General features: G+C 49.1%; 1 protein-coding gene across 3 annotated transcripts in view; it reads left to right on the forward strand.

Annotated features, from left to right (window-relative positions):
• ttc27 (tetratricopeptide repeat domain 27) overlaps nt 1–4,584 on the forward strand; it is a 328,446-nt gene extending 323,862 nt beyond the window's left edge. For all 3 annotated transcript variants that reach the window (XM_072512247.1, XM_072512241.1, XM_072512254.1), the window contains one exon: nt 4,349–4,584. In XM_072512247.1, the coding sequence (XP_072368348.1) occupies nt 4,349–4,471 (123 nt within the window). In that variant the 3' untranslated portion in view covers nt 4,472–4,584. The remainder of the gene's footprint in view (nt 1–4,348) is intronic.
• Nucleotides 4,585–26,591: the final 22,007 nt, after the last annotated feature.

Consider the following 26,591-nt stretch of genomic DNA (forward strand, 5'->3'; position numbering starts at 1 on the left):
AGAGGGTGGTGGTTGATGGGAAATGTTCAGAATGGAGTACAGTCACAAGTGGAGTACCACAAGGATCTGTTCTGGGGCCGTTGCTGTTTGTCATTTTTATCAATGACCTAGAGGAAGGCGCAGAAGGGTGGGTGAGTAAATTTGCAGACGATACTAAAGTCGGTGATGTTGTCGATAGTGTGGAAGGATGTAGCAGGTTACAGAGGGATATAGATAAGCTGCAGAGCTGGGCTGAGAGGTGGCAAATGGAGTTTAATGTAGAGAAGTGTGAGGTGATTCACTTTGGAAGGAATAACAGGAATGCGGAATATTTGGCTAATGGTAAAGTTCTTGAAAGTGTGGATGAGCAGAGGGATCTAGGTGTCCATGTACATAGACCCCTGAAAGTTGCCACCCAGGTTGATAGGGTTGTGAAGAAGGCCTATGGAGTGTTGGCCTTTATTGGTAGAGGGATTGAGCTCCGGAGTCGGGAGGTCATGTTGCAGCTGTACAGAACTCTGGTACGGCCGCATTTGGAGTATTGCGTACAGTTCTGGTCACCGCATTATAGGAAGGACGTGGAGGCTTTGGAGCGGGTGCAGAGGAGATTTACCAGGATGTTGCCTGGTATGGAGGGAAAATCTTATGAGGAAAGGCTGATGGACTTGAGGTTGTTTTCGTTGGAGAGAAGAAGGTTAAGAGGAGACTTAATAGAGGCATACAAAATGATCAGGGGGTTGGATAGGGTGGACAGTGAGAGCCTTCTCCCGCGGATGGAAATGGCTGGCACGAGGGGACATAACTTTAAACTGAGGGGTAATAGATATAGGACAGAGGTCAGAGGTAGGTTCTTTACGCAAAGAGTAGTGAGGCCGTGGAATGCCCTACCTGCTACAGCAGTGAACTCGCCAACATTGAGGGCATTTAAAAGTTTATTGGATAAACATATGGATGATAATGGCATAGTGTAGGTTAGATGGCTTTTGTTTCGGTGCAACATCGTGGGCCGAAGGGCCTGTACTGCGCTGTATTGTTCTATGTTCTATGTAATCACACTTGATACTCTGATGGTGGAGCTGCAAAAGCATATGCCCTTGGACAATTGTTTTGCAGGGTTTAGCAGAATACTAGTCAAGGGCAGCACGGTGGCGCAGTGATTAGCCCTGCGGCCTCACGCCACTGAGGTCCCAGGTTCGATCCTGGCTCTGGGTCACTGTCCGTGTGGAGTTTGTACATTCTCCCTGTGTTTGCGTGGGTTTCGCCGCCACAATCCAAAGATGTGCAGGGTAGGTGGATGGTAGGTGAATTGACCATGCTAACTGGCCCCTTAATTGGAAAAAATGAATTGGGTACTCTAAACTCTTTTTTTTAGAGAATACGTGTAGCCCTGTGTGCGCTGTTTTGTACTAGTTAGAAATGCGGGCCATCTGTCTGGACTCACTCACTATTCACTTTTGTTGTAGGTAGTCAAGGCTAGGCCTATCAGTTTGAAGCTTTATTGTGTAATTTGATCTTCATTTTGCTTCCAAATCACCGTTCAGAAACTGATGGGGAATTCACCCCCCCGCCTCCTCCCCCACCTGTCTGTAACTATCTATTGGACGTCCTTGCTATAGCTCAGTATAGAAGAAAACGCTTGCCTTTGTATAGAACTGGGATTGAAAAACAAACATTTGCGACAACTGCCGTCAGCAAAATTAGAACCCTTCTGGGGAGGGAAGTAATTCAACTAGGATTGATTTTACTGGGATCTTTGGCTACTGAGAGTTTAAAGTTCACTTTTCCTGTGCTGCACAAGTGTGTGTGTGTGACCCTGTAAGTCTTAGCAGTCTCTGCTCTTAACCATTTTATCAGTGGGTTTCCTACGCGGTTCACTGTGTAACAGGAGCAGATTTTCAACTCTTCCCTTTTCATCTATGTGAATACTGGATTTATTTGAAATTGAAAACACATTCTCCCTTCCCTTGAGTTTTTTCAGTTGATTTTTGCATGTAATGCATTAGCTACACAGTAGAAACTGACAGCATAAGATAGAGGAGCAGAATTAGGCCATTGGGCCCATTGGGTCTGCTCTGCCATTCTGTCATGGCTGATATGTTCCTCATCTGCTACCTATAATGTTACAGACCAAGAGCTGGATTTGTTACCTTTTCAGTCTTTCAAAAATTGTTGACAGTGTTGGGACAAGGGGTATACAGTCCAGCAATACGGGAAAAAAACATTGCTGGGCTCCTTGAGTCCTGTTCAGGGTCCCAACTTGCTCACTGCCTGCCCCCCAAAAAGCAGATTGGTAGTGATGCCTCCAGCAGGCACTGTTTAGCTTTGATGTTGGCCGATCGTTTTGATGGAGGCAGGGGCAGAAGTCCTGATTTTTGCTGCCTTGATTATGTTTCAAAATAATTTGCCTGAAGCCCCTTCTGGCCATTTCTGAGGTTCAGGGTAAAGTCCTTTATAAATGAAACTCATCGTTTACACTCCAGGGGTTGACTCCAGCATTAGTCTTGCAAACGTCTCGGTGCCAGTGTGACCTTTAAGCTCAAATGTGCAGAGGTTTTATTTGTTTGTGACAGAATTAAAGGAAGGAAAAAGATGCCTGACCGGTTGGGTATTTCACATTCTCCCCGTGACTGTGTGGGTTTCACCCCCACAACCCAAAGATGTGCGCGGTAGGTGGATTGGCCACACTAAATTGCCCCTTAATTGGGAAATAAAAACGATTGGGTACACTATAAAAATTTTTTTTAAGATGTTTAACGTTTACCTAAGATGCACAGGATGAAGCATTCTACATCCGAGTGGGTCAGGAATGGAAGCAAGTCTTGGTTTATAACTGGTTGGATTATTCAAGTAACATTTTCAGATGTATCACTTTTAAGCATCAACATTTATTCTAGAAACCCAGCTGTGGTGCTGGCTGATAGCTATATGGCAACCCGCAGTGTTTTTTTTTAATAAGCAATTTTAATGAGGTGTCTTTTGGCATTGTAAACAGTAAAATTACAGAACGAGAAAACACAAGGACTGTACAGTAAACAAAACCCGTCCCACCCAGATCTGCCTAATTGACCCCCTATACTACATTCCCCCAACCCTCCCTTCCCAAATCGCCACCTCTGGACTCATTGCCACCCTCGTGTTCAGTACTCTTGACATGACGTCCTCGAGCCCCTGCCAGTATCTCCTAAGTTTTGGACAAGCCCAAAACATGTGGATATGGTCTGCTGGTCCTTTACACACCTGTCTTCTACGCCAAAGAATCTGCTCATCCGGGACACTGTCATGTGGGCCCGGTGAACGACCATAAATTGAATCAGGCTGAGCTTGGCACATGTTGCAGTCCCATTAACCCTGTTCAGCGTGTCCGCCCACAGGCCTTCCCCAATCTCGCCTCCCAACTCCTCCTCCCATTTCTGCCTCAGCTCCTCGGTCTGCGTCTCCTCCGCCCCCATGAGCTCCTTGTAAATATCCGAGACACTTCCCTCCCCCACCCATCCTCTAGACACTACCCTATCTTGGATCCCCCTTAGTGTCAAGAGTGGAAAAGATGGCACCTGCCTGCGCAAAATGTCCCGCACCTGAATATACCGGAATTCATTCCCCTCGTCAACCCAAACTTGGCCTCCAACGCCCTCAAGCTAGGGAAGCTCCCTTCCAAAAACAAATCTCCCATCTGCTCAATCCCCACCCTCCGCCATATCCGAAACCCCCCGTCCAACTTCCCCGGGGCAAACCAAGGTTGTCACATATCGGGGACCAGACCGATCCTCTCGTTGCTCCCACGTGCCTCCTCCACTGTCCCCAGATCCGAAGGGCCGCCACCACTACAGGACAGGTGGAGAAGCGCGCCGGCGGGAACGGCAGAGGCGCCGTCACCAACGCCCCCAGACTGGTACTCCTACATGAGGCTGCCTCAACCCGCTCCCAAGCCGACCCACCACCCACTTCCTTATCATGGCTATGTTAGCCGCCCAATAATAGTTGCTGAAATTCGGCAGTGCAAGCCCCCCTTCTCCCCCCCCCCCCCCCCCCCCCCCCCCCCCCGGTTCCGCTCGAGCATCACTCTCTTCACTCGCGGGGACTTGCCCGCCCATACAAAGCCCAAAATGATCTTGCTTACCCTCTGAAAAAAAGGAAGGCAATCCGCAGTGTTGATGAAATTTTATGCTGTTTCCTAATTGTAACTAATACTGATGTTTGTAAGGAGCAAAATAAGGGTCAAAGGTTGATTAAAGGACGCGATTAGAAATAGCTGCTCAGTAAAATAGATGTGGCGGTCAACATGAGAACAATAAACTTGCCCTTGAATTTCTGTTGCTTCCTCTTCTTCTCCCCCCCCCCCCCCCACCCATTTTCCACCTTCTTGTTACAGCAAGTTTACACCGACGTTATTACAGGTGAAATACAGAGCGAGTTAGCTGATGAGAAAAGTACAATGGACAACTTGATTCTGGAGCTTCAAGACCTCAGCAACCAGCTGCGGAACCAGTCATGAGGAAGAACTGAATCTCATCTTCCCGCCAAGTTACCAGGGATTCTGTAAAACCTGGAATGAGTTGTACTAGATGTATGTTAATTATAAATAAAATATTACTTTTATACACATTGCTTATTAGGGTGGCACTTTGATTCTGTTTTCATCTTTCTGATAATTTTTTTTTCCAATGTGCTTTCTAGAAAATACTTAAATGTAAACCAAGCGTCGCAGTCCAGAATTTACATTAAAAGTGCAATGGAAAGAATGAGCGTGCATTTATATGGTGCCTTATCATCTTATCAGGACATCCCAAGACTCGGCAACCATTCGATATCCTGCTTTGATGTTCAGACGCTGTTAGATAAACACTGAGAGAAACCTGCCTTCCTTCGGGTGGGGAGTTGCCTCCTACATAGTCAAGATTTTCATTTTGGGCGGAGGTTCGTGACACAAGTGTAGACTTCAAAATCAAACATAATGGAAATTACACTGAAGTAACAAAGTAAACAATAAGGGAGCTAATCTTTCAAGTCTGGGTGACCCTTTGTCAAAGCAGTGACAGAGTCAACCAGACTGGAAACGTTAGCTCCCCTCTCCACAGACGCTGCCAGATCTGCTGAGATTGTGAAATGAAATGAAATGAAAATCGCTTATTGTCACAAGTAGGCTTCATATGAAGTTACTGTGAAAAGCCCCTAGTTGCCACATTCCGCCGCCTGTTCGGGGAGGCTGCTACGGGAATTGAACCGTGCTGCTGGCCTGCCTTGGTCTGCTTTCAAAGCCAGCGATTTAGCCAGATTGTCCAGTATTTTCTGTTTTTGTTTCAGATTCCAGCATCCACAGTAATTTGCTTTCATCTTAGTAACCAATAAGGCTGGGCAGAGGGATGATGGAGCTACATGTGTTACCAGCCCTGCATTAGGGGGCAGAGGTGTGTGACCCGGGGCAAAGAGGTTGCACTCTGCCCCAACAACTTGCAATAATGTAGCACCTTTAACATAGCAAAATTCCTTAAATTGACTGCAGACTGGGCTTTTAAATAAAAACTGTCAATTGAGAGCGACGTTTGACATCTTGTCGAAAGAGAAAGCATTTTTAAAATGGTGGAGTTTTATTATATCAACTGCTTTAATCCATTAGCCTAACCAATGCAACAGCTGCATAATGTAGGAAGCTAGAGCTGAATTTTGCCTTTACCTCAGCAATTGGTTTTCTCATGAATGTTCAGATGAATGTTTCTAGAGTCTCAATGCCCAATCATTAGCAGCAATAATAGGCGTGTTACTTAAGTGCAAACCAGAGATGTGTCCTGTAAGGGATTGCTATTATTTTCTTTCTGAACCCACGGGTATTTGTAGCCCGTCTCTGGGGCGAATTGGAAGTCAGGTTAAGCAAATTGCTGTTAAAATGATGATATCAAACTGCTCTGCTGTTTTAAAGGAACATCCCTTATCGTCTAATTTTGCTTAGGCAAATACTTAGCCTAATTGGTACGTGCTTGGGCCATAAGGATGAAGTGGCTCTTATACGGAAGCGCCTTAATCACACCAAAAGGTTGAAAAGCACTTCAGACAATTGCTTTTGAAGGGTTGTGGCTATTGCTGATCAAGTAAATGTAACAGCTATTTCTGCAGTATCAATGTCTCCAAACAGCAAGGCTATAATATTGGTAGAGGGAGGAACGATGGCTGGGGCAGGATGCAGCTGCTTCAGGTGTGCTTTCTTCACACATGCAATCACTGGTGTCAGGTGTGCCACCCAGATCATACAACACTGCAAACCTGTTGGTTGCACAGAAAGTGGGATCTAGGATAGAAGCAGAACCTGACACCATTCAAGATTCCATGATTTTTGAACAAACAATATAAGCTTTACTATACCAGGTCAGAAAGATAACACAATTTATAATACTTACCTTGCACTTTAACATTCAGGGTTATTATAAGGTAAATATGAATTAACAGGGAATTCTGTCATTTAACACCCACACATACACATTAAATAACAAACGTGACCAAGACAGATTCCATGAATCTATCTGCAACTCCTCCAGACAGCAACGAACGGTGTGAATCAACCAACCTTGTTGAAACTCTGTGGGCGGGATTCTCTAATAATGGGGCTCTGTCCCCACACCGGCATTGAACGCCCCTGAAAGTGAGGAATTTTCACCTTTCTAGGGGGCTAGGTTGCTGCCAAAGTGGTCCCCGCAGCTCCAGCAGGCGTCGAACGGTCCATGCGAGTTTGCGCATGTGCGGAACAGCCGGAGTGATTCCACGCATGCATGGAACGGCCGGCATATTTCCATGCATGCGCAAGGGTTCCCTTCTCCGCGCGGGCCCCGGACAATATGGCGGAGCCCTTCAGGGGCCCGGCGCGGAGTAAAGTAGGCCCCCACAGAATCAGCCCGCCCGCCGATCGGTCGACCACGATGTGCAAACATATAATCTAATTTTCCATCCTACAGTTACATACCAGTGAACTTTCGACAGGATGATCCACACAAAGTATATTGACTGGAAAGAACGATCATTTTCAGAACAGATTGCCCAACATTTACAAGTTCATGTGTGACGCACTCAGCCCATTAAGGGGGAGGTATCACAGCTAAGGGTCTGGTGGTTTTTGTTTCTGGAATGTCTACCCCAGTGTTTAATAGTCATTCCAGGAACGAGATGGCTCAGACTTTCACCTGTGGTTCATTTACTCCCAGCAGGTCACACTCGGTAATTAGAATTACAGAAATCCAGGAACTGTATTCTCTTTTCTCTGAAAACTCTGTCATGAAAATTCATGCAGTGGCAGAATATAGCCTGGTTCTGTCTCTACCTCTGTGTGTGGGGTAGGTGAAGAAGGAATGTGAACAAAACACTGCCGCTCGTTGGGTTAAACCCAGCTTCTGTTCCACAATCAACAAATTTCCTGTCTTACTATTCTCCTGAGGAAACACTTTAATAGAAGCTGTTTTGATGTACAGAAATTAAATAAGAGAAAAAGGAAAGAAATGTCGCACGTCACAAAGCTGGTGACTGTGCATGTAAAAGAAGAATGCAGCATTGAAGACGTATCCCAGAGACCAGAGCACGCAATCTAGGTTGACACTCTGGTGTGGTACTGAGGGAGTGCTACATTGTCTGAGGTGCTGTATTTCTGAGGGTCATTAAAGTGAAAACACTCTGGTGTAGTACTGAGGAGGTGCAGCATTGTCTGCGGTACTACATTTCTGATTGGTCATTAAAGTGAAATCCTCTCTGATCTGGAGCTGCATATGAGGGTTTCCATGGTGCGCACACATATATATAGGCTGCAAGGCACACTCCTGCTTCTGTGTCTTATATTCTTATTTGAAGAAGTGCAGAGGTGATTCCTTGGTAACCGGGTCTGCATTTATCCTTCCCATTGCCATCATCATCATTGTTGAGGGTGATAATTCTTATGGATGACTGCATGATATCTTGTATACAAGTCCTGTTTGTGAAGCTCTGACAATGAAAGGACTGCAGCGGTTCAAGAAGACAGCTCATCTTCTGAAGATCAACTAGGGATGAGCAGTAAATGCTGGCCTAACCAGCAGCATCCACATCCTGTAAAATATACATTTTTTAATTAGAGACGATGCGACCATCACAACCGTGCAACAAGATGGCGACTCTGCGAGCTCTCCCTACCAGACCCAATTTTTACTTAACTTACAATTGTAATCTTTTCTAATCTTTTACATTGTGTATCTTGTGTTGCCCTATTATGTATGTTCTTTTCTTTTCATGTACTAAATGATCTGTTGAGCTGCTCGCAGAAAAATACTTTTCACTGTACCCGTGACAATAAACAAATCCAATCTTCAAGAAAGAGGAGACAAGTCAAACTGCAGCAACAGCAGGGACATTACGGCTCTTAACTGTTGCAAATGTCCTAGCTAGGCTACTTCTAAATCGCCTCTTGCAGGGGAGGTCCTTCCCTAGTTTCAGTGTGGCTCCCAATCTGCAAAGGAACATCTGACATGATCCAAACGTCACGGCAACCTTAGGAAAGTGCAGAGGAGACCGTCCCTTTGTACATGGCTTACTTTGATCTCATAAAAGCCTTTGATTTGGTGAATTGAACACCCTGTTGGAAGGTGCTACATTAAAATGGATGCCCGGCTAAGTTTACAGACATCATCCGTCTTCTACCTGACAATACGTAGATAACAGTACGAGGCAATAGCTCCACTGCAGATTCCTCCTTTGTCAAAACTGCTGTCAAACAGGAGGTGTGCCATTGCACCAACACTACTCTCAATCTTTCCTGAAGCAACATTGCAACTTATAGTGACAAGCTCCCCTCAGTTGTAATAATTTATTGCACTGATGGTAACCTCCTGAACCTCAAACAGCTAAAGGCCACAACTAAGGCAAAACCACTTCTGTAATAGAACTACAATATGTTGATGCTGCACATGTTAGTGCTCACACTGAAGAAGGGCTACAATAGATAATGGACACAGTCACCAAAACTTACAGGAGTTAAAGCCGTCCACCAACAGACACCAAATATATCAAATTCAACGCCGTCAATTGAAATTCATGGTGAAGCATTGGAAAATGTCCCCCACTTTCATTTTCATTTCATTTCACTTCCCATACCTGGGAAGCTATCATTCCCAAAAAGCTGACATAATAATCACAAGTAGGCGTACATTAACACTGCAATGAAGTTACTGTGAAAATCCCCCAGTCGCCACGCTCCAGCGCCAGTTTGGGTACACGGAGGGAGAATTCAGAATGTCCAAATTCACCGAACAAGCACATCTTTCGGGACTTGCGGGAGGAAACAGGAGCACCCGGAGGAGACCCACGCAGACACAGGGAGAATGTGCAGACTCCGCACAGACAGTGACCCAAGCGGGAATTGAATCCGGGTCCTTGGCGCTGTGAAGCAGCAATGCTAACCACTGTGCTACCATGCCGCCCACCATAGATGAAGGTGTGCACCAATGAATCCAATGTGCTATATAAGACAATGGTGAGTTCTGTCTTTGTCTTTTTGAGAATTGCGGTATCAGACCGATACTAAGCACAAAATCTATCAGCCATGGGTTCTCCCCATTCCTCTCTACAGTGTGGAAGCTTCGGCAACTTTAAATGTTATATTACTGCTGCCTCACGGCGCCAAGGGCCCGTGTTCAGTCCCGGCCCCGGGTCACTGTGTGGAGTTTGCACATTCTCCCCGTGTCTGCGTGGGTTTCACCCCCAAAACCCTAAAAGATGTGAATTGGCCACACTAAATTGCCCGTTAATTAGAAAAAAAGAAATGGGTACTCTAAATTTATTTTTTAAAACTTTAAATGTTATATCAAGGCCCGAGAACAACAGCACCATCACTGTCTCACTTTTTAAAGGATTTTGAAAATCAGATGGGATGACAAATGAGCAAATACAAACGTCAAGGCAGAGACATGCAAAATATAGAAGCCATGATAATCTCACGTCAATGAGGTGGACAACCATTCCCCCTACATCACTATGAAGGAAACCATCTCATTTATCTCACTACTGCTTGATGGGGAACCTTGCAGTTTGAAAATTAGTCGCTACATTGCCTTAAATTGCTTTGTTGGCTCTGAGGTGCTTTGGGACACCCTGTGGTTGTGAAAGGCACTAAATACAAGCAAATACTTCTTCAAAATTGCCTACATTTCGATATCTAGTTCACTGGTTGAGATAGGTGGAGTTAAGGTACAGATCAGCCATGATCTAGTTGAATGGCAGAACGAGCTGCAATGGATGTTCTTGTGTTCCGTCCTGCTGGACTTTCTTTCATTTTCAGACAGACCCAACTTCCTGTGCATCTCGGATTTTCATCCACCTGAAAATAGCAGCCATCTTGTTCTGTAACACTGATGGCATTGCCTAACAAAGATCTCTCCATTTTCTTTTTTTTTTTGATAAACAATTTTATTAAGACATTTTGGCACAATAAACAACAACAATATAAAACTGCAAAAAAACAATCATTATAGTGCAAGACAACCAGCTCCCCTCCTCCAAGGACCAGCCTAACTACCCCCCTAATCTACGTTACCCTAACCCCCCCCCCCCCCGCTGACGATTAATTTCCAGTGAAGAAGTCGATAAACGGTTGCCACCTCCAGGCGAACCCTGATAGTGACCCTCTCAAAGCTAACTTAATTTTCTCCAGACCTAGGAAGCTCGCCATAACCGATAGCCAGGCCTCCGGCTTCGGAGGTTTTGAGTCCCTCCATGCCAACAGAATTCGTCGCCGGGCTACCAGGGGCGCCGTGACCAGGGCTGCCAAACTGGTGCCCCTGCACGAAGCGGCCTCCATTCGCCCCCAAACGGACCCCGCATCCCCCATCCACTTCCTTATCATAGCTATGTTGGCCGCCCAGTAGTAGTTACTAAAGTTTGGCAGCGCCAGCCCCCCTTCCCCTCGGTTCCTCTCGAGCATCAATCTCCGCACCCGCGGGGACTTCCCCGTCCACACGAATCCCATAATCATTTTATTGACCTTGAAAAAAGACCGCGGAATGAAAATGGGGAGACACTGGAAGGTGAACAGGAATCTCGCGAGGATTGTCATTTTAACCGTCTGCACTCTCCCCGCTAGTGTCAGTGGGAGCGCATCCCACCTCTGGAACTCAGCCCTCATTTGCTCCACAAACCGAGATAAGTTCAATTTGTGCAGATGGCCCCAGTCTCGCGCCACCTGTATCCCTAAGTATCTAATACTGTCCCCTACTAACCTAAACGGCAGCCCCCTCAACCTACCCTCCTGGCCCCTCGCCTGGACTACAAACAACTCACTCTTTGCCATGTTCTTTGCCGAGAACCGGCCGAATTCCTTCAGGATCCCCATGATTTCATCCATCCCAGCCACTGGATCCATGATATACAAGCGCAGGTCGTCAGCATACAATGAAACCAGGATCCACCCAGTGCGGGGCATGGTCCGAAATAGCGATCGCCGAATATTCTACGTCTGTCACCCCCGCTAGCAAATCCCTGCTCATGATGAAAAAATCAATTTGTGAATACACCTTATGAACATGTGAATAGAACGGAATCTCCCTCCCTGTCGGCCGACTAGCCCTCCGTGGATCAGCCCCCCCCATTTGCTCCATAAACCCCCTCAGCTCTTTTGCCATTGCCTGCATCTTACCCGTTCTTGAGCACGACCGGTCTAGGCCGGGGTCAAGGACTGTGTTAAAATCACCTCCCATAATCAGCCTGTGTGAGTCCAGGTCAGGTATCTTCCCCAGCAGTCTCTTAATAAACTCCACATCATCCCAATTTGGGGCATATACATTGACCAAGACTATCCCCATCCCCTTGAGCTTGTCACTGACCCTGACAAATCTGCCTCCCCCATCCGAGATTGTGCTGCCCACCTCAAATTGCACCCGTTTGTTGACCAAAATTGCAACCCCCCTGGTTTTAGTGGCCAGCCCCGAGTGGAAGACCTGGCTAATCCAGCCCTTCCTTAATCTCACCTGGTCTGCCACTTTCAGATGGGTCTCCTGAAGCATTATTACGTCCGCCTTCAGCGCCCTCAGATGCGTGAACACACGTGCCCTCTTTACCCTCTGACGTTCCAGGTGATCAGCCTGGTTGAGGGGCACCGTGCCCCCCCCCCGATCAGCCATCTCCTTTCTTGGGGCCGTCCCCAGCCCCTGTGCCGCGCTACCCCCAGCCTGCCTTCTGGCAGCCCCCACCTCCGACATCCTCCATGATCCCGCACCTAAGTCCCTCCCTCGTCAGCAGAACAACTACCCCCCCCCCCCCCCACCCCACCTAGCAACAACACCCTGTAATTTCCAGCATCCATTTTTTAAAAAAGTTTGGATTTACAAGGCTGTTCAGGGCTCCAAAGTGCCTTGCTCTCTGTTAGCTCCTAAACCATGGGTTTACAAATGGAGTCCATGTGGTCATCAGATACGTTTAAAAATAAATTTAGAGTACCCAATTCATTTTTTCCAATTAAGCATGGTCATTATGGGCAATTAAGGCTAATTCCATTAAGGGCAATTTAGCGTGGTCAATCCACCTACCCTGCACAGATTTGGGTTGTGGGGCCGAAATCCATGCAAACACGGGGAGAATGTGCAAACTCCACACGGACAGTGACCCAGAGCCGGAATCGAACCTGGGACCTCGGCGTCATGAGGCAGCAGTCATCAGACATAATATTTTTCTGTATTTGTTGCCTTATTCTTGTTGCTGTACCAAATAAATAATTTGCATTTATCCAGCACATTCAATGAATCGCTTTAATACAATACAGTGATTACTACCTAGTAGATTGGTAGCATTTATACCACATAAGTGCCAGATAATGACTATCTTATACACGTGAAAACCCAGCCCACCCACCTTAATCTCCTCTAGTTTTCCATCTCCCCTTGTGCGCTGTCCAATCTCAACATATTCATGATTTCCACCTCCAGCTCCCCTGATCGCAATCCCACAAAACCAACGATCACTTCACCTCCATTCCCGACCCTCACGTTAACTGATTACAAATTATTTCTTCTCTTCAGGCGCTGTCTCTGTCCCTTTCAAACCAAACACCGTCATCGCCTCAAATAATCTACTTTTGACCCATGAGTCTATGTACACTATCGCCCCATCTCAAATCTCAGTTTCCTCTTCAACGTTCTTGAACAGTTTTATCTCCCAAATTTATGCCCACTGTTCCCTCAGCCCTACGGTTGAATCTCTCCAATCGGATATTGCTCCTGTGCAAACACTCCTTGTCCTTCTGGAACTTTCTGCAGAGTTTGCCACAGTCAATCACACCAATTTGTCTCTTCCATTATTCAGTTTAGTGGGACTGCCATCAATAGGATCACAGCCAAAGCACTTCTGGCAATATCCCTGTACTATTTATCTCCCTTTTCTCCTTGCCTTAGCACTATTAATCATATCTTTCCACCTCTTCATCTACAAACTGTCCCTTTGACAATATGATCCAAAGACCAGGGTCAGGTTCCAACCAACCTATGTGTCCACTCCCTCCTCAACCCCAAGTTGAGATTTCAAACCAAACACCTCAATCAGAAAGTTTACCTGCTTTGACCTACTTCAGTAACGTTTCCTGTCTCAGCCTATAATGCCGTTCCTTCATCAACACTGGTTAATATCCAACGTATCCAAGCAGGAATGGACTAGCTATGCTGGAAAGGAGCGGATTTTCCCGGATCTCCCATTGAGTGTTCCCTAGCTTTGTGTTGATTGCCCCTTCATTCATGAGAATCCCAAAGAATTCCATACTTTCTTGGGGCAACCAGTTCTGCCCTGATTACAAAGATTGCACTGTTCAAGGGCAAGGCCGACTTGGGGTTGAGGAGGGAGTGGACACATAGGTTGGTTGGAACCTGACCCTAGTCTTTGGATCATATTGTCAAAGGGACAGTTTGTAGATGAAGAGGTGGAAAGATATGATTAATAGTGCTATGGCAAGGAGAAAAAGTACAGGGATATTGCCAGAAGTGCTTTGGCTGTGATCCTATTGATGGCAGTCCCACTAAACTGAATAATGGAAGAGACAAATTGATGTGATTGACTGTGGCAAACTCTGCAGAAACTTCTCAGGGCAATGAAGCCTTGAAATGAATGAAAATTGCTTATTGTCACAAGTAGGCTTCAAATGAAGTTACTGTGAAAAGCCCCTAGTCGCCACTGTTCGGGGAGGCTGGTACGGGAATTGAACCCACGCTGCTGGCCTGCCTGTCGGCTATTTAGCCCACTGTGCTAAACCAGCCCCCATGCAACCGACCTTCCAAGAACAAATTTTGAAGAACACTTTGATGGCGATTATGTGCACAGTCAGATCCCACAAAACGACAAATGATCGCTTAATCTGATGTTGATTGAGGAATGAAAGTTGCCTGGCCTGGGAAGGCAGATTTTCAGCACGGTAGCTCATCTTGAAAACAGCACCTCTGGCAATGCAGCACACTCTCGCTATTGCACTGTACTGCGGCCATGATTAGGCCAGTCCTGAGGCAGGATGGCAACCCACAATCTGCCGATTCAGAGGATACAATGCTGCCGCTGAGACTAAAGGCAGAAAGTCTGCAGTACTAGAGGTGTTTCCCTTAATGTAGCTTAAACCATCTTTCAAACCAAACATTGATATTGGGTGTCAATATTTGTTCGAGGGACACTCACCCCAACAGAGAAACCACCGGTCTAATCCATTGATGCCATATAACTACTCAGATTCACACAAGTGCTTTAGTCCAGACCGTAGTTAATAGCTGTGCTCATTCCACCAAAGTCATCAGCTCGGCATGGTGGCACAGTGGTTAGCACTGCTGCCTCACCTCGCCAGGAACACGGGTTCAATTCCAGCCTTGGGTGACTGTGTGGAGTTTGCACATTCTCCCAGTGTCATAGATCATACAGTGCAGAAGGAGGCCATTTGGCCCATTGCGTCTGTACCCACCCATTTAAGCCCTCACTTCCACCCTATCCCCGTAACCCAATAACCCCATCTAACCTTTTTGGACACTAAGGGCAATTTATCATGGCCAATCCACCTAACCTGCACGTCTTTGAGCTGTGGGAGGAAACTGGAGCACCAGGAGGAAACCCACGCAGACACGGGGAGAACGTGCAGACTCCGCACAGACAGTGACCCAGCGGGGAATTGAACCTGGGACCCTGGTGCTGTGAAGCCACAGTGCTATCCACTTGTGCTACCGTGCTGCCGTTGTGTCTGCAGGTTTTCGCCTGGTTTCCTCCCACGGTCCAAAGATATGCTTGTTGGGTGGGGTTACTTGAATAGGGCGGGGGAGTTGGCCATGGTAGGGTGCTCTTTCGTAGGATAGGTGCACACTCGATAGGCTGAATGGCCTCCTTCCGCCTCTATGGATTCTAATGTGGTTTCTCAATGTGCCAATAATTTGTTCATTTGCTTCTATATTGTCCTGGTTTTAATTTAGATTCCAAGGGACCAGGATCTATTTGGTGATTCCTTGAATTCAACAACTACACCTGGCTCCTTTACCCGAGCAATATGTCCCAGTAGTCCCAAAGCTTGCTGTGGCTACAACATGTGTGATGCAGGGAGTAGTTAGCAGATAAAACCTCAGCCCTATAAATGAAGTGTAGACATGCAAAGACTAGAAATTTGTGTAAGATGTTTCTGGGGAAGGATGAAGTGGGTCAATTGGGGAGAACACAAGAACAATGAAGCTGTTGTCTGTATAGTGGAGGAGGAAAGGCTTGGATTAACCCATATTCTAAAGAGTGCGATTTCGCTGAAGGACGTGATTAAAGGAAGAGTACCAGGATATTGACCAAGAGGGAAAAAGGGAGTGATAATGTTAGACAACTTGAAATGTAAATACAAGCCCATTATATTGGCACCCCATCCACTACCTCCAGCATCCACTCCCTCCACCATTAATGCACAGTGGTAGCAGTGTGTACCATCTACAAGGTGCACTGCAGCAACTCACCAAGGCTCCTTCAACAGCATCTTCCAAACCCGTGACCACTATCCCCTAGAAGGACAAGGGCAGCAGATACATGGGAACACCGCCACCTGCAAGTTCCCCTCCAAGTCGCTCACCATCCTGACTCGGAAATATATTACCGTGAGGAGGAATGCGGCACAGTGGTTAGCACAGTGGGCTAAATAGCTGGCTTGTAATGCAGAACAATGCCAGCAGCGCGGGTTCAATTCCCGTACCGGCCTCCCAGAACAGGCGCCGGAATGTGGCGACTAGGGGTTTTTCACAGTAACTTCATTGAAGCCTACTTGTGACAATAAGCGATTATTATTATTAGAAAGCATCCTATCGGGCTGCATCACAGCCTGGTTTGGCAACTGCTCGACCCAAGACCGTAAAGAACTTCAGAGAGCCGTGAAGACAGCCCAGTCCACCACATAAAACCGCCTCCCATCCATTGACTCTGTCTACACCTCCCGCTGCCTTGGGAAAGCTGGCAGCATAATCAAATACCCCTCCCACCCAGGTTATTCTCTCTTCCAACCTCTTCCATCCGGCAGGAGATACAAAAGTCTGAGAATGCACATTAACCAATTCAAAAACAGCTTCTGTCCCACTGTTACCAGACTCCTGAATGATCCTCTTATGGACTGAACTTTTTGTTTTCTTTTTTTATAAATTTAGAGTGCCCAATTCATTTTTTCCAATTAAGGGGCAATTTAGCGTGGCCAGTGATGCACAATCAATTACTCTCAAGACAAGGTGAGTCATAACTAATAGGCTTTAATCAGCTAGAACTGTACCCAGCAGCTTCGATACAGAAAGTGAAGGCTGCTGGGACGGTATCGGTTCTTATACTCCGCCTCTCAGGGTGGAGCTATGTACATCAGCCAATGGTAGACTCCTGGGTCTAGCCAATGGTCATCCACCTCTCAGGTACCGCAATACCTGGTATCACAACAGCCAGTCCACCTACCCTGCACCTCTTTGTGTTGTGGGGGCGAAACCCATGCAAACACGGGGAGAATGTGCAAACTCCACACGGACAGTGACCCAGAGCCGGGATCGAACCTGGGACCTCGGCGCCGTGAGACTGCAGTGCTAACCACTGAGCCACCGTGCTGCCCTGTTATAGACTGAACTGATCTCTCTGCACACCTTCTCTATTAAGTAGCACCACACTCTGTATGCTTCACCCGATGCCTGTGTCTATGTATTTACATTGTGTATCTGTTGTATGTCCTATGTTTTTCATGTGTGGAACAATCTGTCTGAACTGTAGGTAGAGCAATACTTTTCACTGTACCTCGGTACACGTGACAATAAACCCAAATCCATCCCTATCGAGGAGAATAAATTCCTCCAGAAACCTGAGCACAAATGTCTCGGTTGACATTCCTGTGGTGTACTGAGGGAGTGCTGTACTATCAAAGATGCCATTTTTTGAATGAGACGTTACACTGAATACACTTATGGATAAGGAAAATCCCATTCATGACTCAAAGGAGAGCAGGGAGTTATTTTTAGTGTTCTGGCTCTCTGTTCATAGAATTTACAGGGCAGAAGGAGGCCATTCGACCCATCAAGTCTGCACCAACCCTTGGAGAGGGCTCCCCACTTAAGCCCACACCTCCACCCGTAACCCCACCTAACCATTTTTTTGGACACCAAGGGACAATTTATCATGGCCAATCCATCTAACCTGCACATCTTTGGACTGTGGGAGGAAACCGGAGCACCCGGAGGAAACCCACGCAGACACGGGGAGAACGTGCAGACTCCGCACAGACAGTGACCCAGTGGGGAATCGAACCTGGGACCCTGGAACTGTAAAGCAACAATGCTAACCACTGTGCTACCGTGCTGCCCTGTGTCTGTGTGCATCTCACCCCACAACCTAAAGATATGCAGGATAGGTGGACTGACCATGCTAAATTGCCACTTAATTGAGGGGAAAAAATCATTAGTGTCCTGGCCAATATTTATCCCTCAATCAATACAACTAAAACAGATGGCCTGTTATGGGATTTTCCTGTGTATGAATTGACTGCCCGGTTTCTCTGAGTTGCAATTTGGCGACTACACTTCAGAAAATTACTGTATTAGCTATATAGTCTTTTCTCCACCTGGGCGAACTTTGCTAGTAAAAAAACTTTCTAAGGATGAGTACTATGTAGATATCAAATGCCTACGGTAAAATGGTTTTGCTCCATAATGTGCAAGTTCACATCTGCTCAGCTTTTCACTGATGTCACTCAGCTTCCCCTACGGGCATTCAGTATTTATTTGAGTTTGTCAGGTGCGGTTAATGATTTCTCACTTTTTTTCACAGGAGTACAAAGAGGTTTTCTTACTTGCTATCTACCCCCCCCCTCCCCCATCCTGGAGCTTGCCACTTGAAAAACTAACTAACTGCTGAACCGGTAAAACCAGCTTTTTCTCCACTCAAAAAGGATGGATGGAGTCTCCTTCCCCACCACCAGCACTTTCCCTTAATGACCCACAGGGTCATATCCACTACAACACAATGGACTTTGTGCTACCGGAGCCCAGGAAAAGTCAGATGCTTAATGCATGTGGTTTAGAATTGAATGATGCAGATTGGAATGTTAGATTAATGTCGCAGAGAGTAGAAATTCAATTTTAGCACAATTTACTGTTACTTGAACCAGGATCCACTGCAGCTAATATGGTGGGGATGGTGAGTTTAATCAGAGTTTAAGATGGAGCATAATACACTACATAATACACTAGTTATACAGCAAAGAAAATGACCATGATAAGTAGCAAGTACTGGTCTGGCTCGGACATGGCAGGAACTGCTCTTAAGCTTCTTTTCCATTCCTCAATTACTGACTTCTCCTGAAAGAATTTTCAAACAATACAGGAGTGTTAGGCTGAAGTAAGCATGAACCCACTCTCAGAGGCTTCAACCCACTGCCTCCTGTATTGACATCTTTCCATTTCTTTCTTTATATACCGGGGGGTGCAGAGACTGGGGGGGTGTAGTTATACATTTGGGTGCCGGAGCGACAATTACGGAGGGCAATACTCGAATGGGTCTGGTGCTGGTGTTGTCCCTTGCTTATCCCGGATGGATTTGGCTGCCGTTGTCTCGTGCTCACTTCCGCTTCAGCCGGCCGTCCTGTCTTCCTGTCATCCACAGAACATCTCTGTTCCTGTGGATGCCAAGTTTGTTCACGTTTCCCTGCCGTCGTCTGACCCTCGGATGGTGAATTTGATTTTCTCCATTTGGAGAGATTCCGAGAGGTCGGACAGCCAGTCTGCAGCTTTGGGTGGTGCTGCTGACCGCCAGCCGAACAGGATTCTATGGCGGGCGATCAGGGAGGCAAAGGCAAGGGCGTCCGCCCTCCTCCCCAGGAATAGATCTGGCTGGTCTGAAACCCCGAAGACCGCCACTTTCGGGATGGCTCCACCCTCATCCCCACCACTTTGGACATTGCCTCGAAGAAGACTGTCCAGTACTCCACAAGTCTGGGGCAAGACCAGAACATGTGGGCATGGTTGGCCGGGCCGCTTTGGCACCTTTCACATCTATCCTCCACCTCTGGGAAGAACCTACTCATACGGGTTCTTGTTAAGTGGGCTCTATGTACCACTTTTAGTTGCGTCAGGCTGAGCCTTGCGCACATGGAGGTGGACTTGACCCTATGCAGTGATTTCGCTCCAGAGTCCCCATCCTATTTTGATCTACAGGTCCTCCCATTTCATTCTTATTGCGTCCAGTACGGTATCGGCCCTCTCTACCAATTGGTCATACGTGTCGCTACAGTTTCCTTTCTCTAGTATACTTGCGTCCAGTAACTCTTCCAGTAATGTCTGTCATGGCAGTTGTGGGTATGTCCTTGTCTCCTTTCGTAGGAAGTTTTTGAGTTGCAGGTACGTTAGCTCATTCCCCCTGGCTAGCTGGAATTTCTCTGTCAGTTCATCGATTGTTGCGATCCTGCCGTCCGTGACTGTCAAGTGTCCCTCAGTCCTGTCCCCACCTTTTGAAGGTGGCGTCAGTCAGCGCTGGTATGAACCTATGGTTGTTGCAGATGGGAGCTTTGTCCCGACATTTTGGTCAGGCCAAATTGCTGCCGTAGTTGGTTCCAGGACTGGAGGGTGGCTATCACCACCGGGCTACCGGAGTGTTTTTTGGGTGGGGATGGGAGTGCTGCCGTGGCAAGGGCCCGGAGGGAGGTCCCCATGCAGGAGGCCTCCTCCGCGCGCACCCACTCGGCTTCTGGCTCCTTGATCCATCCCCTTATTCGCTCGGCCGTCGCCGCCCTGTGGTAGAATTGTAGGTTTGGGAGGGCTAGCCCCCCCCGGATTTTGTTTTTTGTAGGACCTTCTTTGGGATCCTAGCATTCCCCCCCCCCCCAACCATACGAACGCCATGATTAGTTTGTCTAGCGCTTTGAAAAAGGCCTTGGGGATGTAGATCGTTCATTTTGATCGTCTGGACTCTCCCCGCGAGGGAGAGTGGGAGTGTGTTCCATCTTTGCAGGTCCTTTTTTACTTCCTCTGTCAGACTGGTGAGGTTCCATTTGTGGATCTCTTTCCAGTCGTGGGCTATTTGGATCCCCAGGTAGCGGAATTTGTGTTGGGCTTGTTTAAACGGCAGTCCCGTTAGTGCTGCCCCCCCTACTTGTGGGTGTACCGGGAAGATCTCGCTTTTGCTCATGTTGAGTTTGTAGCCCGAGAAGGCGCCAAACTCTTTCAGGAGCGCGATGATTCCGTCCATGCTGCTTTGTGGGTCCGAAATGTAGAGGAGCAGCACATCTGCATACAGAGAGACTGTGCTCTCTGCCACCCCTTTGGATCCCCCACCAGCTTCTTGCTGCTCTGAGCGCAATTGCTAGTGGCTCGATCGCTCGAGCGAACAACAGCGGGGACAGTGGGCATCCTTGTCTGGTGTCCCTGTGCAGCTGGAAGCATCGGGAGTTGGTGTTGTTTGTCCGTATGCTCGACATGGGAGCTTTGTATAGGAGTTTTGCCCAGGAGGTGAATCCTGTTCCAAGCCCGAACCGCTCCAGTACCTCTGAGGTATTTCCATTCGACTCTGTCGAAGGCCTTCTCTGCGTCTATAGAGACGGTCACCTCTGGTGTTCTCTCCCCGGAGGGGGTCATTATCACGTTCAGCAGGCGCCTGATGTTGGAGATAAGCTGTCTACCTTTGACAAAGCCCGTCTGGTCCTCTGCGACCACCTCTGGCACGCAGTCTTCCACCCTTTTGGCTAGAATCTTGGCCAGTATTTTGGCATCTGCGTTCAGCAGTGAGATGGGTCTGTATGACCCACATTCTGTTGGGTCTTTATCTTTCTTAGGTATCAGCGAGATTGAGGCCTGTGCTAGCGTGGGTGGCAGTGTGCTCTAGGCCAGCGAGTCTGTGAACATCTCCCGCAGGTGCGGGGCCAGTGCTGTCGCGAATTTTTTGTAGAAGTCCGCCGGGAACTCATCTGGACCCGATGCCTTCCCCGCCAGCATGGAGCTTATGCTGTCCATGATCTCTCCCAATACTAGTGGTGCTTCCAGGCCCCGTTTTCTGCCCCCCCCCCACGACTTGTATGTCCAGTCCATCAAGGAACCGTTTCATCCCGGACTCCCCCATTGGGGGCTCTGAGGCGTTCAGCCCTTGGTAGAAGGCCCTGAATACCTTATTGATCTTTTCTGGCTCTGTTTGTAATGCGCCTCTGGTATCCCTGATTTGTGCAATTTCTCTGGTGGCTGCCTGCTTTCTCAGCTGGCGTGCCAACAGGCGGCTGGCTTTGTCTCCGTGTTCGTATAGGGTCCCACGTGCCTGTCGGAGTTGAAGAACTGCTTTCAGGTGGAGAGCAGATCAAAGTTCCTTTGCAACTCTTTCTTCTCCGCCAGGAGCTCTACGGTCGGGCCTCGGAGTACTTACGGTCTACCTCCAGTATGGAGTCGACCAGCTGCTGCCTAGCCGCCTTTTCCTCCCTATCTTTTTGTGCTTTGAAAGCGATGATTTCCCCTCTTAATACGGCTTTTAGTGCTTCCCAGAATGTGGAAGGGCGAGACCTCCCCGCTCTGATTGTTCTCCGTGTATTCTGCCATGGCTCGCGATATCTTTTCATTGAAGGCCTTGTCGGCTAGTAGGGCAACGTCCAACCTCCATGTGGGGCTTGGGCCCTGCCCATTTCCAGCCTCACGTCCATGTAGTGTGGAGCGTGGTCTGATATCGCAATTGCGGAGTATTCCACTGTCTATCCTCGGAAGCACCATTTTCCCCACCACAAAGAAGTCAATTCTGGTGTATATATTGTGTACTGGGGAGAAGAAGGAAAACGCCTTCTCCCCTGGGTGGGTAAACCTCCAGGGGTCCACCGCTCCCATCTGTTCCATAAAGTGACCGAGTTCCCTTGCCATGTTTGAGGTTTTCCCCGTCTTGGGGTTCGATCTGTCAGTCGTTGGATCCTGTACACAGTTGAAGTCTCCCTCCCCCCCTCATGATTAGCCGGTGCGTCGCTATGTCAGGGATTTCTGCGATTGTCTTCTTGATGAAGCTCGTGTCGTCCTAGTTGGGCGCGTACACGTTAACTCGTACTACCGATGCCCCATCCAGGGTCCCGCTAACCATGATGTACCGTCTCCCTGGGTCCGCAACCGTCTTTGTCGCCCTAAACATCGTCCATTTGCTGATCAGCCATGCCACCCCCCTGGCCCTCGTCCCATAACAGGAATGGTAGGTCTGTCCCACCCAGCCCTTTCTTACCCGCAGTCGGTCCGGCTCTCTCAGGTGCATCTCTTGAAGGAAGATTATGTCTTCCTTCATGTTTCTTAGGTGGTTGAAGACTCTGGATCTTTTCACTGGGCCGTTGAGTCCCCTTACGTTCCAGGTGACTATCCTGGTGGGGGGCTTCTGTCCCCTCGCTCCTGTGGGATTAACCATATTTACCTGGTGGACGCGCCCCTGCCCTCCGGGGTTCCCCTTTGTTAGGGGGCCGTCCAGGATGGCCGCTGTCACTCTTCTCTCCAAGCGGTCGGGCCCCTGCGCTCCGGGGTTTCTCTTCGTCGAGGGGGCACCCGACATAGCCGCCCACTGTGTGACGGCCACGCGTGTAGTCCCCTGCACTCTGGGGTCTTCCTTCGACCAGAGACCGTACTGGGTGGGTGCTTGCAGCGATTCCTTGTTTCGAGCCCTTGGTTGTGGCATTTTGTAGCCCTATTGCTATTCCTTTTCTAGCCTTGTCTGTCCCTCCGTCCCTGTGTTGCCCCCCCCCGGTCCCTCCCTTCCTGTGCGCCCCCCCCCCTCGGTCCCTCCCTTTCCTCCCCTTTTCTCCCCCTCTCCTGCATATCCCTCCTTCGTCCTTCTTTCCCCTGTTCCTATCCCTGTTTGCTCTACCGCCTCTGTTGAGTGGTCTCCCCCCCCCCTCTGCCTGGCGCCTTCCCCCCTGTTGGGGGCGCGCTGCGGCCCTGCTTTGTTGCATGCTCCCGGCGCTAGCTTTCTTGCTAGTGCGGTGACCCCCCTCTCGGGAGTTACTGTCTCGCTTCTCCCCTGCCCGGCCTTTGCGATTTTTTGCCCACTCTTCCCCCGTCCTACCCTGCACTCTCCCTGTTTGCTCGCCCTTCTCCGCTACTCTCATTCCCTCGTGCTGGGGCCTGGCCTCCCACCTGTGGCGGTCCCTCGGGTAGTGGTTCGCTTTTTGTTCAGGGTGCGCTCGCCATGGTGGGGGTGGGGGTGGGGGGGCCTGGCGTTGCCTCACCCCCCCCCCCCGTCGGCTTGTTATTGCCCCTTACCAGGAGCCCCATATTTCTACCCTCGCTGTTGGCTTTCCAGCCCGTGTTCCCCTATAAACTTGTTTGCTTCAACGGGGGCTGTGAAGAAATACTCTCTTTCTCGGTATGTGACCTTGAGTTTCGCTGGGTACAGCATACCAAAGCGCACATTGTTCTTGTGAAGAGCTGCTTTCGCTCTATTGAATTCGGCCCATCACCTGGCGAGGTCTGCCCCAATGTCCTCATAAACTCTTGAGGCACGATCAATTGAACAAAGACTAGAGTTGGATACAACTGAGGCTTTATTGCTCTAAGATGTGTGGCCTCCCACAGCAGCTGGGGAAAGAGCTGCTGAATGGAGGACACGCATATTTATACTCTGCCGACTGGGCGGAGCCAGCAGGCAGGGACCATCGGTGAACCTGTAGTACAGGTCCTACCTTACATCACAGTGGTTTACCACATTCACCCCCTGTTAAAATTGAGTCCGGCGGAGGTGGTGGATAACTATATACAGCAATGAATTTATATTTACAGTATTTGATCAGAAAAAAAAATGTGTTTTGAAATCCGGTGCCAGTTAGAGATTTAACCGGTCTGGTGCTTTGATGTTCCGCTGGGAGCGACGTAGTGGTGGCGGCGATGTCGATGCTGGCCCGATGTTCAGTGACTCCGGGAGCGTGCCAAAATCCTCTTCATCCTCGGGCATGGGCACGGGAAGGACGGATGGTCCTGGTGGGGTTAATGCTGGGAGCGCCGGGGGAGGGGAGGGTTGCGCCGGACCGGAGGGGTGTGTGTGTTCGTGGAACCTGCTGGTGTAGGTCCCTGAGGGAGACAGTATCCTGGCGGCCGTTGGGGTACGCCACGTAGACATACTGGGGGTTGGCATGGAGCAAGTGCAACCTATCCACCAACGGGTCCGCCTTGTGGAGGCGGACGTGCCTACGGAACAGGACCGGTCCTGGAGCTGCGAGCCAAGTCGGGAGTGACACCCGGATGTGGACTTCCTGGGGAAGGCAAAAAGACGTTCATGGGGTGTGTTATTCGTCGCGGTGCACAGTAGCGACCGGATGGAGTGGAGGGCATCAGGGAGGACTGGGGGGTTCCTGGACCGTAGGGCCAGTTGGACGGCCCTCCATACTGTCCCGTTCTCCCTCTCTACCTGCCCGTTTCCCCGGGGGTTATAGCTGGTCGTCCTGCTGGAGGCGATACCCCTGCTGAGCAGGAACTGATGCAGCTCATCGCTCATGAATGAGGATCCCCTGTCACTGTGGATATAGGCGGGGAAACCGAACAGAGCGAAGATAGTGTTTAGGGCTTTGATGACAGTGGCAGAGATCATGTCGGGGCATGGGATGGCGAAGGGGAATCTGGAGTACTTATCGACCACACTGAGAATACACATGTTTCAGTCGGTGGAGGGGAGGGGCCCTTTGAAATCCACGCAGAGGCGATCAAAGGGGTGGGAGGCCTTCACCAGGCGCGCACGGTCCGGCCGGTAGAAGAGCGGCTTGAACTCCGCACAGACCTGGCAGTCCCTGGTGATTGTCCGTACTTCCTTGACGGAGTAGGGCAGGTTGCGGGCCTTTATGAAATGGTACAACCGTGTGACTCCCGGGTGACAAAGGCTGTCATGCAGGGTCCGGAGTGGGTCTACTTGTGTGCTGGCACACGTACCTTGCGATAGGGTGTCTGGGGGTTCGTTGAGTTTGCCGGGGCGATACAAAATCTCGTAATTATAGGTGGAGAACTCTATTCTCCACCGCAAGATTTTATCGTTTTTGATCTTGCCCCGCTGTGTGTTATCGAACATGAAGGCTACCAACCATTGGTCCGTAAGGAAAGTGAATCTCCTGCCGGCCAGGTAATGCCTCCAATGCCGCACAGCTTCAACGATAGCTTGGGCCTCTTTTTCGACAGATGAGCGCTGAATTTCTGAGGCATGAAAGGTGCGGGAATAGAATGCCACAGGCCTGCCTGCCTGATTGAGGGTGGCGGCTCGGGCGATGTCCGATGCGCGCTCTCTACTTGAAAGGGCAGTGTCTCGTCTACTGCGTGCATCCCAGCCTTGGCGATATCGGCTCTGATACGGGCGAAGGCCTGTTCTGCCTCAGCCGTCAGGGGAAAATGTGTGGACTGAATGAGTGGGCGGGCCTTGTCCGCATAGTTTGGGACCCACTGAGCGTAGTACGAGAAGAACCCCAGGCAGCGTTTGAGGGCCTTGGGGCAGTGGGGGAGGGGAAGCTCCACAAGGGGGTGCATGCAGTCGGGATCGGGCCCCAGAACTCCATTCTGGACCACAAAGCCGAGTACGGCTAAGCGGGTCGTGCTAAACACGCACTTCTCCTTGTTGTAGATGAGGTTGAGGAGAGTGGTGGTGTGGAGAAATTTGGCAAGGTTGGCATCGTGGTCCTGCTGGTCACGGCCGCAGATGGTGACGTTGTCTAGGTACGGGAAGGTGGCCCGCAAACCGTACCTTTCGACCATTTGGTCCATCTCCCTTTGGAAGACCGAGACCCCGTTAGTGACGCTGAAGGGAACCCTGAGGAAGTGATAGAGACGACCGTCCGCCTCGAAAGCAGTGTATGGATGGTCTGATTTACGAATGGGGAGCTGGTGGTAGGCGGATCTGAGGTCTACTGTTGAGAAGACCCGGTACTGTGCAATCTGATTGACCATATCAGATATGCGTGGGAGCGGGTACGCGTCGAGCTGCGTGTATCGATTGATGGTCTGGCTGTAGTCCACAACCATTCTGTGTTTCTCCCCAGTTTTAACGACTACCACTTGGGCTCTCCAGGGGCTGTTGCTGGCCTCGATAATGCCCTCCCGAAGCAGCCGCTGGACCTCGGACCTGATGAAGGTCCTGTCCTGGGTGCTGTACCATCTGCTCCTCGTGGCGACGGGTTTGCAATCCGGGGTTAGATTGGCGAAGAG

The sequence above is a fragment of the Scyliorhinus torazame genome, chromosome 1, assembly GCF_047496885.1.
Source record: "Scyliorhinus torazame isolate Kashiwa2021f chromosome 1, sScyTor2.1, whole genome shotgun sequence".
NCBI lineage: Eukaryota > Metazoa > Chordata > Chondrichthyes > Carcharhiniformes > Scyliorhinidae > Scyliorhinus > Scyliorhinus torazame.